We start from the raw sequence: 15,253 nt of genomic DNA on the forward strand, positions 1-15,253 counted from the left end.
ATTCAGGGAAGGTTCCATTAGATTGCAAAATAGTGAATGTAACTCCCTTAATTCAAAAAGATGTGGGGGTGGGAGAAAGTGACAGAAAGCTACAGGGAAGGTGGCTAGAGGCTAGTTAGTTTAACATCTGTCACAAATGTTAGATGCTCTTATTAATGAGGCTATAGTCAGGCATTTAGCAAAAGTGAAGGTAATCAGTCAGAGTCAACATGGCTTTATGAAAGGGAAATCATATTTAACCAAATCATTAGTGTTCTTTGAAGAAGTAACATGAGCCATGGATGAAGGAGAACTGGTAGATGAACTGTACTTAGATTTGCCAAAGACATTTGATAAGGTGTCACATCACAGGTTATTGTGGAAAATAAAAGCTCCTGGTGTAGGGGGTACCTTAATGGCATGGATAGAAGATCGGCTTGCTAACAGGAAACAATGAACAGGCATAAATTGGTCATTTCCTGGTTGGCAAGATGTGACAAATGTTGTGCCACAGGGATCAGTGCTACCGCCTCAACATTTTTTACAATTTGTATAACTGACTTAAATTGCAAGTGGATTTGAATAGAAAAGTAGGGAGGTTATGCTTCACTTGTAAAGGGCATCGGTGAGACCACATCAGGAGTACTGTGCATAGTATTGGGTCTCCTTATTTAAGGAAGGATGTAAATGTTTGGAAGCAGCTCAGAGAAAGTTTACCAGACGAATACCTGGATTGGGGGGGTGTTGTCTAACGAGGAAACGTTAGACAGGCTAGGCTTGTATCCGCTTGAGTTTAGAAGAGTAAGGGGAGACTTGGTTGAAACATATAAGATCCTGAGGGGTCTTGACAGGGTGAATGTGGAGAGGATGTTTCCTCTTGTGGGAGAATCTAGAACTAGGGGTCATGGTTTAAAAATAAGGGGACACCTATTCAAGACAGAGATGACAAGATTTTTTTTCTTTCAGAGGGTAATGAGTATTTGGAACTTTCTTCCTCAAATGGTAGTGGAAGCAGAGTCTATGAAGATTTTTATGGCAGAGGTAGTGAGATTCTTGGTTAACAAAGGAGTGAAAGGTTATCGGGTAGGCAGGAAAGTGGGGTTAAAGTTACAATCGGATCAGATATGATCTTACTAAATGGAAAAGCAGGCTTGAAGGGGTGAGTGGCCTATTCCTGCTCCTAATTCGCATGTAACTTGTGTTGGAAATGTTAAAAAGACACCGTGTGTTTAACAAGAAGCTAATTTATTTCACTCTCATCCACAATATCAATCCCTATAACTGGGCTGGGGTTTATTCACATCAGCAGAAACAGATCCCAGTGTAAGTAGTTGTGTCCTGGATGTGATTAACACTAATCCAGTCAGTCTGGTTACTTGACCTTTGTCAGCAGGTGGGACAAATGAGTGACTCTCTTCCCACACTTCGATCAGGTAGTGGTCTCCCCCCAGTGTGAACTGTTTGGTGTGTCAGCAGTTTGGATGAACTAATGAATCCCTTCCCACACTCGGAGCAGGTGAACGGTCTCTCCCCAGTGTGAGTGCGCTGATGTTTAGTGAGGTCAGATGATTGCCTGAACCCAGTCCCACAGTGAGAGCACCTAAACAGTCTCTTTTCCGTGTGAACTTGTTGATGGGACCTGAGGTTCCCAGAGCTTTTAAAGCACTTCCCACAGTTTAGACATTTAAAAGGTCTCTCCCCAGTGTGAACTCTCTGGTGTCTTAGCAAGGTGGATGAATCAGTGAATCCCTTCCCACATTCAGAGCAGGTGAACGGCCTCTCCCCAGTATGAATTCGCTGGTGTTTAGTGAGGTCAGATGACCACCTGAACCCAGTCCCACAGTGAGAGCACCTGAATGGTTTCTCGTCAGTATGAACACGTTGATGCACCATCAGACTCTCTGAACTTTTATAGCACTTTCCGCAGTCTGGACATTGAAAAGGTCTCTCCTTGCTATGTACTTGCTGATGTCTCAGCAGGTGGAATGAGGTAGTGAATTCTTTCCCACACTCGGAGCAGGTGAATGGCCTCTCACCAGTGTGAATTTGCTGGTGTATCACCAGGGTGCATGACTGAGTGAATCCCTTCCCACACGTGGAACATGTGAACGGCCTCTCCCCAGTGTGAGTGCGCCGATGTCTCTCCAGGTCAGATGGGTAATTGAATCCTTTCCCACAATCACCACATTTCCATGGTTTCTCCACATTGTAACTGCATTTATGTTCTGACAGGGCAGATGATTGGCTGAAGTCTTGTCCATACACATGACACGTGTATGGTTTCTCCCCACTGTGAACGGTGCTTTTTCCTTCCATGTTCAAAATCCGACGATATTCAGATAAATTAGGCGACTCCGTCAGATCCTGATGTGATGTTTGGTTTCAGTTTCCCGACTGCAAATCCTCCCCTTCTGATACCCTGTGAAATTGATTTAAAACAGAAAAAAGGGAGTGAGAGAGAACCCACAAAAACACAAAAGCAGGTTGTAAAATTGAGCTGAATGAATCTGGTCATTTTTAGGGACCCCAAAAGTGACCATGAAAGCTGCTCGATTGTTGTAAAAACCCAGCTGGTTCACTAATGTCCTGCAGGGAAGGGAGCCTGGCACCTGGTCTGGGCCTACACAACACTCTGGCCTCCAGGGGAGGAGAGAACAAGAGAAGTATAGATAGAAAGTAGGAGAGGCATGGGGTGAAGGGCAGGGATTTTGTACACCTAAAACTCTACCAGAGCTTTGACAGAATCTCCAAAATCCTCAAACTCCAATCCATAGAAGGACCAGGATAACAGGTGTATGTGAACATCATCACCTCCAAGTTCCCCTGCAAGTCACACACCGTCCTGACTTATCTGACATCCCGAACTGGATGAACAGAAATTTCCTCCATTTAATTTCCTCCATTGTCTTTAAGCCCCTGCTACAAACCCCATTCCCTAGTCACTGATGTTGATGTTGGAATCCTGTCACAATGAAGGGCAGGACCTAGTTGTAAGTGAGAGCAGCTGTTACAGACAAACAATTGAAGATAAAATTTCGAAACAGGAGGTAGGTGACTTGGCCCCTCAAGCCTGCTCTGCCATTCAATAAAATGGCTGATCTGATTGAAATATTAGCTCCACAATCCCAACTATCTCTGATAACTTAACTAATTGGGGAAAGGTAGGGGCATTATTCTAAAGTATATAAGAATCGGTTTCCAACTGTGGAGGGGAGAGGAAAAGGGATTCTGTGCATGTGTTCTCTAAGTGATTTGAATGAACCTATGTGAAGGAAAAACTGGCTCCAGATTGCTCCTTTACTCAATAAATGAGCAGCAAATTATAATAGCGACTCCATTCCTCTCCCTGATAAAGGTCTGATACTGAATCAGACTGTTGACAACCATGGTGAAATATTTGACCCCAAGATGAGCTTCCAATGACATATCCACATCAGCACCAAGTCTGCCAATTTCCACCTCAGTAACATCGCCCGACTCCAGCCTAGTCTCAGCTCATCTGCTGCTGAAACTCTCATCCATTCTTTTGTTACCTCTAGACTTAATTTGCCAAATGCACTCCCGGCCTCCCACACTGAACCTCCCTGTAATCTTGGGGTCATCCAAAACTCTGCTGCCCATTTGCTTACTCGCACCAAGTCTTGTTCACCCATCACCTCTGTGCTCACTGACCTACAAAGATTCCTGTTTTAGAAGCACCTACATTTTCAAATTCTCACCCTTGTTTTCCTCCATGGTTGTGATCATCCCTATCTCTGTAACCCCCTCCAACCACACACCCCTCCGAGATCTCTACACTTATCTAATTCCAGCCTCATGAACATTCCTGATTTTAATCGCTCCACCATTGGTGACCGTTCTTTAAGTTGCCTCGGCCTCAAGCTCTGGAATTTCTTCCTTAAACTTCTCCACCTCACTTTCTCCCCTTTAACATACTCCTTATAACCTGCCTCTTTGACCAAGCTTTTGGTCACCTGCCCTAATATCTCCTTATGTGGCTCAGTTGCAAATGTTACTTTGTAACATTTCTGTGAAATGCCTTGTGAAGTTTTATTGTTAGAGGCACAATGTAAATTATTGTCACTGACTTGGACATATACCGTTGTTCTGCCTCATCAATAAGACATTGTAACTCAAAGCGTGAAGCAGTTTGATGGACAAGTTGTTCCCATTGTCATTGAAGATTCCAAAAACATTGCCCCCTACAAAGATGGCGGCCGCGCATGCGCCCCGCTGTACATTGACCCCAACAAAGATGGCGGCCATCTCCCCCGGGTCGGTAGCTGGGAAAAAGCTGCGGCCTCGCTCGATACAAACAGGTGACGGTCTCCCCGGCATCATTCTCGGGGTTTGCTTCTTATACACCATATTTGTGAAGCCTCTCTGCTCACCCGGCGGACCCATCGCTCCCTCCGCCCCGCCATTCGCCCACTCACCGATTGTTGCTCAGAGAAAGATCCATCTCTCCATCGCCATTACTCACACTGCGCATGCTTCACTCTCAGTCCGGCCCCGCCCCTCATCCTCTCCGATTGGTTGGAGGACCAGCCGCTACCTCTCGGTCCTCCGGATACGTAACCTCTTTCTATTGGTCCGGAGCTGCCGTCAATCAGCCGGGCATTGTGACGGTTTCAAATGGTGAGAGCGGCCAAAGACTCAGCCTGACTTGCTGATTCTTGGCAGCATTTTCTGTTTGGGAATTAGAGCTAGAGATGGATGGTCAGTTCCCCTCTGTCCGGGGGGGGATTCACACTCATTTCCCTAGTGCACTGATTATCACTTTTACTTTACATGAGAAAGTCCCCGGTTCAATCCCGGCTGGAAACTTTGTGTTTACAATTGTTACTGAGGAGGAATTAACAGTGAGTTTAGCTTCATGTCGAACAGGGGGACAGTTATTGTCTCATTCTGTAAAAGCCCCTTCTTCACCTTTAAACAGGGAACGGTAATTCAGAGAAAACTGATCCACTGTGAACCCAAAAACAAGATACTGCAGATGCTGGGAATCCGAACTCAAAACAGAAAATGCTGTAAACTCTCAGCAGGTCAAACAGCTTCTACGGAGAGGGAACCAGAGTGAATGTTTCAGGTCGGTGACCTTTTAACCAAACTGGAAGAATTTAGAGATTTAATAGTTTACAAACAAATACAGAGTCAGTAAAAAGAGAGAGCGAGAGGGAAAAAGAACAAGCGGTCTTGTGATAGGATGGAAGGCTGGAGTGATTAAATGACAAATGGGATGATGGTGCGAGGCAACATTGGAGACAAGGAAATCGACGAATGGGACAAGAGGAAAAACAAAAAATAGGCCCAGAGGAAGTACAAATGGTGACAGCAGAATCATCACCAGCACCTACTGTATGAAAAAAATGGGAGTGGTAGTTAAGATCTGAAATTGTTGAAATGAATGTTGAATCTGGAAGGTTGTAAAGTGTCTAATCAAAGATGAGCTGCTTTTCCTCCAGTTTCCATTGAGATTCATTGGAACAGTACAGGAGGCCAAGGACAGAGAGGTCAGAGAGGGAGTGAGTGGAGAATTAAACTGGTAAATGGCTCAAAGCTCAGGATCATGACTGCAGCCCGAATGGTGATGATCCATAGAGCAGTCACCCAATCAGTATTTAGTCTCCTCAGTGTAGAGGAGATCACATCGTGAGCAGTGAATACACATCACTAGGTACCAAGAAGTACAAGAAAATCACTTTGCCACCTGGAAAGCGTGTTTGGGGACGTGGAATTTTGGAAGGGAGGAGGTGAAATGGTAGGTGCTGAATCGGCTGTGCTTGAATGGAAATGATTCACAGTGTTGTTCAAAAGTACACATGAAATAAAAGCAGGGGTAGACCCCTTGAGCCTGCTCCTTCATTGATCACATCCTTCCTGTCTTGTGCTGACTAGAACTGGACTCAGTATTCTAGCTGTGCTCTAACTAGTGTTTTTTATAGTTCTAGAATAACCACGCTCTCACCTTCCATTGACGTCAATGTGATGGAAACTGACAGCTGGAATCTGTCAGCATTTGAAAGATATTTACAAATGATTGAAGGGTTTCTTACAGTTGGGATCTTTCTCTGTTCTGTCCACTCGAGGTGTTAGATAACAGACTTTCTCCTGTGAATAACGATCTGGAGTTTTGGGCCATGATTTATTTCCTTGTTCATCTTGTTGACTCTAAATGGTGAATCTTGTGGATTCAGACACCAGATAATCAAGCTCACAATAACAGATTGTCTCACACTGACTTTATTAACAGCACCGCAATAATACAGACAGAGAACATGGATAATGTTGGGGTAGACTCCTCATTGTTCGTGTGTCCAAACTGTAAATGATTTAATCATTTTCTGTGGGTCCAATCCTTACTGAAGAGTTCGGTGCGGGATCAGCATGGACGTCCACAGAACTGGCCGTTCATATTGTTGTTGATGGAGGTGCTTGGGTTAACTTCTGCAGCTGTGCCACCTCTGACCTTCCTCTGGGCATGTCGGATGTTGAGTTTGGTGTAAGTGGTCCTGGAAACACGTTGAACCAAATTTCAGTGCTTGCCTCCACTTTTTGACTCATAGACATTTAGAGCACAGGAGAAGGCCATTCGGCCCATTGTGTCCACGCTGCTCGCAAAGATCTGACTACACTAATCCCACTTTCCAGCACTTGTCCCATAGCCCTGGAGGCTAAGGCAATGCAAGTGAATATCTAAATACTTCTTAAACGTTACAAGAGTTTCTGGCTCAACCACCCAAATCATTTACACCCTTTCAAGCAGTGAGTTCCAGACTTTCACCACCCTCTGGGTGAAAAAAAAATCTCCTTAACTCCCCTCTTAGCCTTCGACCTCTTACCTTAAATCTATGCCCCCTGGTTATCGGCCCCCTCTACTAATGGAAAAATTGCCTTCCTATCCACCCTATCTATGCCCCTCATAATCTTATACACCTCTATCAGGTCCCCTTCGTTGCTCTAGGGAAAACAACCCCAGCCTATCCAATATTTCCTCATAGCTCAGACCCTCCAGCCCGGGCCATATCCTGGTAATTCTCCTCTGCGCCCTCTCCAGTGCTATCACATCCTTCCTATAACATAGTGACCAGAACTCAGCCGGTCGACTGCAGTGTTTTCCGAGGAGAGGCAGTCTGCAATGCAGAAGTTTGTGAGGCTCTTTTTTAGGGTGTCCTTGTAATGGTTGTACTGACCACCTTGATTTTGTTTTCCCTGAGACAGTTCCCCATGGAAGATCAGCTTGGGAATTCTGTGATTGTCCATGTGGGAAACACGGCCTGGCCATCGGAGCTGAATTTTCTGGAGGGTGGTCTCCAAGCTGTTGAACCCAGCGTGATGGAGAACCTCGTTATTTGTGATTTTTGTCCTGCCATCGAATTCTCAGGATGGACCTCGGGTGTCTTTGCTGGGAGTGTTCTAGAGCTTTGATGTGGCTCCAAGAGCAGACCCAGGATTCTGCTCCATACAACAGGGTAGTCAGGATAATGGCCTGGTAAAGTTTGGTTTTAGTTTTTAGTTTAATGCCATGCTGCTTCCAGACAGAATTAATACTGCTGATTTAGAGCTAGATTACATAGGGGATATACATCACAGAATCAGGCCATTCAGCCCAGCTACTCCTGGTGTTTATGCTTCACTCGAGCCTCCCCCCATCTTTTAGCATCTAAATTTACCAATATAACCATCTATTCCTTTCTTCCTCATAGACCTGTCTACTTTCCCCTGAAATGCATCTATTTTATTCACTTCCTGATGCGACTTTCATGCAATTCACTCCCACCCCTCCCCAATTTCAGATTGGAAACAGGTTGAAAGTGGTGATCCACAAGGATCAGTGCTGGGTCCACTGTTAGTCATAATGTACATTCATGATTGGGACTTGGGAACAAGTTACTCAATGTGAATTTTTAGCTGATAACAAACTGGAGGCTGTTTATCTAACACTGAGGAAGGCTGAACATAATACAAAACAACATTAGAAAATCTGCAGACTGGGCAGTCAAATGGTAAATAAACTTTAACATGGATAATGTGCAATGATGTACTTTGGTATGAAAAAATACAAACATCTCCTACACCTTAGAGAAAAAAAAATGAATGGGGTAGAAAAGCAAGGCAATCTCAGGATATCATAAACAAATATTTTTTTAAATGATGGCAAGTCAACAATTCAACTACAAATACTCAAAGGACTGGGATTTATTACAAGTACCAAATTCAGAAATAGTGAAGTTATGTTCAATGTGGATAGGAGTCAGTGCACAGCTCTGGACTCCCTATAATCACTGGCGAAAGTGCAATAAACTTTGCAATGGTGATTTACATGATGCAAGGATACACGATAGACAAGGATGATATCAGAAATGAGAGATTACAGTTATTGAGAAAGATTGAACTGGTTGGGGCTTTTCTCTTTCGAAAAGAGAAGACTTGGAAGTGACATAAAGAGGCCTTTTAAATGATGAATGGAATGGAAATGGTAGATGTGGAGCCAATGTTTCCACTTGTGGGGGATTCAAAACCTAGGGCCATAAATACAGGATAGTTGCTACTAAATCCAACAGGGAAACGAGGGGAAGCGACTTTACTCAGAGTAAATGTGAAATGCACTGCCACAGGAAGTGAATGAGGTGAAGTAGCTTCGGTGTTTTCTCAGAGGACAACCCGGTGCTGCACATGCTCACTGGGCTCCTGTGGTCATTGACAGGGCACATTCTGTCTCGTGGAAAATTATCATCATCATTGAAACTCCAATTGGTGAGCGGAAATTTTCATGAACACATTGAGATTGAATTGAATAGCTGTTTCTGTAATGTAATTCTTTACGGCAGAGGTGAATTTATGCTGAGGTCCACACAACTACAGTCAAGGATTAATGCTCCAGCTCACAAATCTCCCCATCATAAACTCTGCTTCTTTCATCACTGACTCCACCCCTCTCCCTGGCCACGGTCTGTGGCTAATCCAGACCAACTGCAACCTTAGTTTCCTATTTGACCCTAAACTGAGGGCTGAGTTGCTGACTACACATCCTCTCCATCAGGGAGATCACCTCCATCCACCTCTGGAATATCATTTCTCCCCAACACCCTTTTGTGCATTTCCTGCTGAAATCCTCATCCATGCCGCTCTTATCTCCAGAGTCGACTATTCCGATGCTCTTCTGGCTGGTTCCCCATCTTCCACCCTTCATAAACATTCATCCAACATTCTTCTCACTGCTAGCAGTTTATTGGAAATAGGGTCAATAGAGCAGGAGTTGGGTCTCATAGACAAGGTGAGCACTGAGAAGACATGGGGTGTGATGGAGAAAAACCTAAAGGAAGGTGTGAGTTCAAGGCGAGAGGGCAGATCTTTAGAGATAGTTTGTCCCGGTGGGCTAGTGGAAGGGAGGGAAGCAGCAGAGGCAGCTGATCGGGTTGTCTCAGTCTTGGTGACAAAGAAGCTGCATGAGCTCCTCACACTTGTTGGAGGTGAGGATGGATGAGACGGGGAAAGGGAGAGCCCTTAGAAGGAAACTAACTTGTATCAGGGATACTAAAAAGATTCAATATGCTGTTTAACACAAAGCGCTTCCATAACATAAATTACCCCCTATAACTGGACTGGGATTTATTAAGATCAACAGAAACCGACCTAATGAACATGGCTCAGTCCTGGATGTGATTAAGAGAAAAGCCCAATCACTGTAGTTACTTGTGAACACGTTGGTGTCTCAGCACATTGGATGTCTGAGTGAATCCCTTCCCACACTTGTAGCAGGTGAACGGCTTCTCCCCAGTGTGAATTCGCTGGTGTTTAGTGAGGTCGGATGACCACCTGAACCCAGTCCCGCAGTGAGAGCACCTGAACGGTCTCTCATCAGTGTGAACACGTTCATGGGACATCAGGTACCTGGAACATTTAAAGCACTTCCCACAATCTGGGCATCTAAAAGGTTTCTCCCCAGTGTGAACTCGCTGGTGCGTCAGCAGGTTGGATAACTGAGTGAATCCCTTCCCACACTTGGAGCAGGTGAACGGCCTTTCCCCAGTGTGAGTGTGTTGGTGTGTTAGCAGGTTAGATACACTAATGAATCCCTTCCCACACTCAGAGCAATTGAATGGCCTCTCCCCAGTGTGAATTTGCTGGTGTCTCAGGAGGTGGTGAATCTGAGTGAAGCCCTTCTCACACTTGGAGCAGGTGAACGGCCTCTCCCCAGTGTGAATTTGCTGATGTCTCAGGAGGTGGTGAATCTGAGTGAATCCCTTCCCACACTCTGAGCAGGTGAACGGTCTCTCTGCGGTGTGAACTCGCTGGTGTCTCAGGAGTTGGTGTAACTGAGTGAATCCCTTCCCACACTCGGAGCAGGTGAACGGTCTCTCCCCCGTGTGAGTGCGTCGATGAGTTTCCAGGTGAGACGGGGATTCAAATCCCTTCCCACAGTCTCCACATTTCCATGGTTTCTCCCCGTTGTGGCTGCATTTGTGTTTTGACAGACCAGATGGTCGGCTGAAGCTTCGTCTGCATACAGAACACGTGTACGGTTTCTCCCCACTGTGAACGGTGCTTTTTCCTTCCATGTTCAAAATCTGAAGATATTCAGTTTAAGATGAATTGAGTATCTCCACCAGATGATTGGTTTCAGTTTCAGATTTCAGTTTCCTGACTGCAAATCATCTCCTTCTAATACCCTGTGAAATTGATTTAAAACAGATAAAAGAGAGTGAGAGAGAATCCACAAAAACACAAAGGCAGGGTGTGAAATTGAGCTGAATGAATCCTGTAATTTATGGGGCTGGCACTAGGATAAAGCGACCATGAAAACTGCTGGATTTTCATAAAAAAAACTGGTTCATTAATGTCCTTGAGGAAAGGGAACCTGCCACCCGGTCTGGGCCTGCAGAAGACTCTGGCCTCTATGGAGAGAGAGAGAAGTGGGGCGGGCGAGGTAGGGAGTGGGAAGTGCAGGAGGAAGGAGAGGGATTGTTTTTATTTACAACTGAACCAGGACTTTGACAGAATCTGCCATGTTATTGATTTTGAATTTAATAAAAAATCTGGAATTAAAAGTCTAACGATGACCATGAAACCATTGGGGATTGTTGTAAAAACCCATCTGGGTCACTAATGTCCTTTAGGGAGGGAAACCTGCCGTCCTTACCTGGGGATGGGTAATAAATGCTGGTCCAGGCAGCGATGTCCACATCCCATGAATGAACAAATAAAAACACATCAGAAATGGTTATTCGCGGCCTGAGGCCTGCAGCCGGTGTTTATGGAGCCTCCCCGCTCAATCCCCGGCTCCGATTCGCCCTCACCCACCAGCTGGCTCCATTCCTCCCACATCCGACACCGCGACCATCCTCCCAGCACCGGAACTGCGCATGCTCCAATCAGAGCCCAGAGTGCGCGTGCACCAATTATAGCTAGGCAGTGCGCATGCTCCACCTACAGCTTGGCACTGCGCCTGCGCGATGATCCCTCGTAATGAGGATAGAGCACCTTCTGCCTCTCGTTGAATGCTGGGTAACCAGAGCGCCATTGAGGAGCGATAACGTTGAATACAAAATCACTTTCAACCATCCGATTATGATTGGAGCCAAACGTATGATATTATCACGTCAATTGATACAGCCAGCAGGGGAACCTGCCATCTGGTCTCTGTCCCTACGTGAGGAGAGAGGGAGATGGGACAGGGTGAAAATGAAGGATTTTACACATTAGCAACAGAATCAAAATTCTGACAGTCTCCACTGAGATCGAAACACTTGGGCTTAAGGGTACAGGGCACAGTGTCAAAGTTTTCAGATAGCTCCAAACTTTCTCTCCCTCTCTCTCTCTATCTGTCCCTTTATTCTATCACTCTGTTCCTCCTTGGAAGCTGTGGATCTGCAATATCACCCACAGCTAACCAAGGGCTCTCTGTGACCAATTTTACTTCCTGTACAGACACACCCTGACCTGTCACCATTTCTTGCTCATATACAGACCCTCTCTGACAAGTCACATTGTTATTCATTTACAGACCCTCTCTGGCAACTCATATTACTCTTCATTAACAGACCTTCCTTGAACCATCCCAATTCGCCTCCATTTACAGATGCTCCCCGACCAATACCAATTTCTTCTTCATTTACAGCCGCTCCATAATTAGTCAGAAATTTTCCTTGATGTTTGTGCATGAGTACAGTTTAATAGGAGTAGCAGGTCAGAACAGTGAAGCAGCAGGTGATTCCAGTCTTAGTAAGTCAGTCGGCCTGACAGTCCAGTGTCAGCAATTTAAATACCTTTTTCAGAAATACAAGCTAATCAGATTCTCTGTCCTCTACCGTATAGTCATTGAGTTTGACAGCACAGGAAGCGGCCCTTGAGTCATCATGTCCGTGCCAGTCATCAAGCCCCTAACTACACTAATCCCATTTTCTAGCACTTGGCCGCAGCCTTGTGTGCTATGGCGTTTCAAGGGCTCATTTAAATACTTCTTAAATGTTGTGAGGATTCCCACCTCTACCACCTTTTCAGGCAGTGAATTCCAGATAACCCTCACCCTCTGGAGAAAAAAAAATCTCAAATCCCCTCGAAGCCTCCTGCCCCTTTCCTTAAACGTATGCACCCTGGTTATTGACCGCTCCACTATTGTTGTGATGTGGGCTTCGCTGGGTAGTCCAGTATTTATTACCCTTCCCTAATTGCCATTGAGAAGGTAATGGTGAGCAGTCTTCTTAAACCGCTGCAGTCCATTATCCACCATTGTTCTTGAATAATATACTAACAACCCACATTCACCAGAACATGCAACCTGGAACTGGGGATGGGAAAAGCAGGAAGAATGAGGAGAACCAATATAATCTAATATTCACAGCAACCTCCAATCTACCTCCATTCCAGGGATAGTGAGACAGAATTTAGAAACACTCACCAACACGGCCCCAGTTAAACATCCACGAGGAAAAGGGGGAGCAGTGACTGTGCCTGCACTGATATAGCCCCAGACCTGTCAGCTCAACCTACCAGCTTGCGTATTCCTGTACATTGACCCCGCCCTGCCCAGGTGTTGGATAGTCCAAGGTGAGTCGTTTGCGTAACCAGGGGAGTGGGGGAGGGGTGACCTCCCACCCTGTGCTGTGTCCCAAATGGTTCCGTTCTCCCCTCCCCCAGGGCCCTCTAAATGCTGCATGAAGATGGCTGATGGGCCTTGAGGATCCTCACTGACCTGCGCAGGTACATTATCCTGCACCCCATCCCGATTCACTGTGTGAAGAAGTTGTTTTTCTTTTTGTTGTTACCCCTTCCTGTAAACATCTTCTTTTATACAATTCTTAGTTAAGAGTTGCTTAATCTTGCCACGCTGCTCCAACACTGCTACCACAGCAGTGTTGCCATCTACAACACTGGCATCTACCTGTCTATGTGGAAAATTGACCAGGTATGTCCTGTACACAAAAAGCAGAGCAAATACAACCCGGCCAATTACTGCCCCATCAGTATATTCTCGATCATCAGAAAAGTAATGGAAGGTGTCATCAACAGTGCTATCGAGCTGCTCTTGCCTAGCAATAGCTCGGTCACCGATACCCAGTTTGGGTTCCGCCAGGGTCATTCAGCTCCTGACCTCATTACAGCCTTGGTTCAAACATAGACAAAAGAGCGGAACTCCTGAGGTGAGATGACTGCCCTTGACATCAAGGGCACATGTGACCGAGTGTACCATCAGGAAGCCCTAGCAAAACTGGAGTAAATGGGAAACAGGGGGAAAACTCTCCATTTGTTTGGAGTCATACCTAGCACACAGGAATATGGTTATGGTTGTGGGATGTCAGTCATCTCAACTCAAGGATATGACTGCAGGAGTTCCTCAGGGTGGTGTCCTCGGCCTAACCATCTTCAGCTGCTTCATCAATGAACTTCCTTCCATCATAATGACAGAAGTAGGGATGTTCTCTGATGATTGCACAATGTTCGGCATCATTCGCGACTCCTCAGGTACTGAAGCAGTCCATGTCCAAATGCAGCAAGACCTGGACAATATTTAGGTGTTCCAGAGTTCTTACCCTTGTCCTGCTATTATCACGTTCTGCTTTCTGACCTTAATGCCATCATCAGCACCTCCTTTAGCCAGTACTACTACCATTAACACCTCTTTGTCCTTTTGTTCATGACATCTTTGGCAATCTCTCCTCTGCCTCCACCTATCACTGGTCTTCCATCCAGCTTCACCTGCTCCGCCCCCCTTAAACAGTATAAATGTAATCACATTTTTACTTCTATTTAGCTCTGAAGAAGAGTCACACGGACTTGAAACGTTTGCAGTGTTTTTCTCTCCACTGATGCTGTTAGACCTGCTGAGTTTTTCCAGCATTTTCTGTTTTTGTTACAAATATCCACACTTGAGCTGACAAGTGGCAAATAACAATTGCGACACTCAATGGTCAGACAAGCACCATCTCCGACAAGAGAGAATCCAACCCTGGCCCCTTGATGTTCAATGGCATTACCATCGCTGAATTTCCCACCACCAACATCCTGGGGATTGCCATTGACCAGAAACTGAACTAGACTAGCCATATAAATATTGTGGCTACAACATCAGGTCAGGTTAGGAATCGTGCGACCAATAACTTGCCTCCTGACTCCCCAAAGCCTGTCCACCACCTACAAGGCACAAGTCAGGAGTGAGATGGAATACTATCCACTTGCGTGGATGAGTGCAGCTCACACAACATTCAAGGAGCTTGACACCATCCAGGCCTGCTTGATTGGCACCCCTTCACAAACATTCACTCACTCCACCATCAACACACAGCAACAGCAGCGTGTACCATCTACAAATGTACTGCAGGAATTAACCAAGTCTCCGTGGACAGCGCCTTTCAGATGCACGACCATTACTATCTAGAAGGATAAGGGGAGCGGATAGATGGGAACACTACCACCTGGATGTTGCCCCCCAAGTCTCTCACCATCCTGACTAGGAAATATATCGCCATTCCTTCACTGTCACACGGTTAAAATCCTGGAATTCCCTCCCTAACAGCACTGTGGGTGTACTTGCACCACAGCCGTTCAATAAGGCAATTCACCACCACCTTCTCAAGGGAAATTAGAGATGGGTAATGAATGCTGGCCCAGCCAGCGAAGCCCACATCCCGTGAATGAATTTTTAAAAATGCAGGGCTACAGGACAAAGGCAGGAAGTGGCACTAGGTAATTTTTTCCTTTAGGGGGCCAACACAGACAGGATGGGCCGAACGGCCTTCTGTGCTGTAACCATTCTATGATTCTCATATGTGTC

General features: G+C 45.6%; 2 protein-coding genes across 3 annotated transcripts in view; both read right to left on the minus strand.

The window, feature by feature from the left end:
• Positions 1 to 786: 786 nt before the first annotated feature.
• LOC144697496 (uncharacterized) overlaps positions 787 to 15,253 on the minus strand; it is a 253,619-nt gene continuing 239,152 nt past the window's right edge. Inside the window, exons 1-2 of one of the 2 annotated variants that reach the window (XM_078569504.1) lie at positions 4,416 to 4,473; positions 787 to 2,398 (exon numbers count right to left, since the gene is read on the minus strand). In XM_078569504.1, coding sequence (XP_078425630.1) covers positions 1,366 to 2,295 — 930 coding nt within the window. In that variant the 5' untranslated portion in view covers positions 2,296 to 2,398; positions 4,416 to 4,473 and the 3' untranslated portion in view covers positions 787 to 1,365. Of the gene's footprint in view, positions 2,399 to 4,415; positions 4,474 to 15,253 lie in introns of those variants that run through there. The other variant, XM_078569503.1, reaches the window with a different exon arrangement.
• LOC144697494 (uncharacterized) overlaps positions 9,477 to 15,253 on the minus strand; it is a 29,934-nt gene continuing 24,157 nt past the window's right edge. Inside the window, exon 2 of the mRNA XM_078569501.1 lies at positions 9,477 to 10,515. Coding sequence (XP_078425627.1) covers positions 9,672 to 10,515 — 844 coding nt within the window. The 3' untranslated portion in view covers positions 9,477 to 9,671. The remainder of the gene's footprint in view (positions 10,516 to 15,253) is intronic.

Source organism: Cetorhinus maximus, chromosome 23 (assembly GCF_964194155.1).
Source record: "Cetorhinus maximus chromosome 23, sCetMax3.hap1.1, whole genome shotgun sequence".
Classification (NCBI taxonomy): Eukaryota; Metazoa; Chordata; class Chondrichthyes; order Lamniformes; family Cetorhinidae; genus Cetorhinus; species Cetorhinus maximus.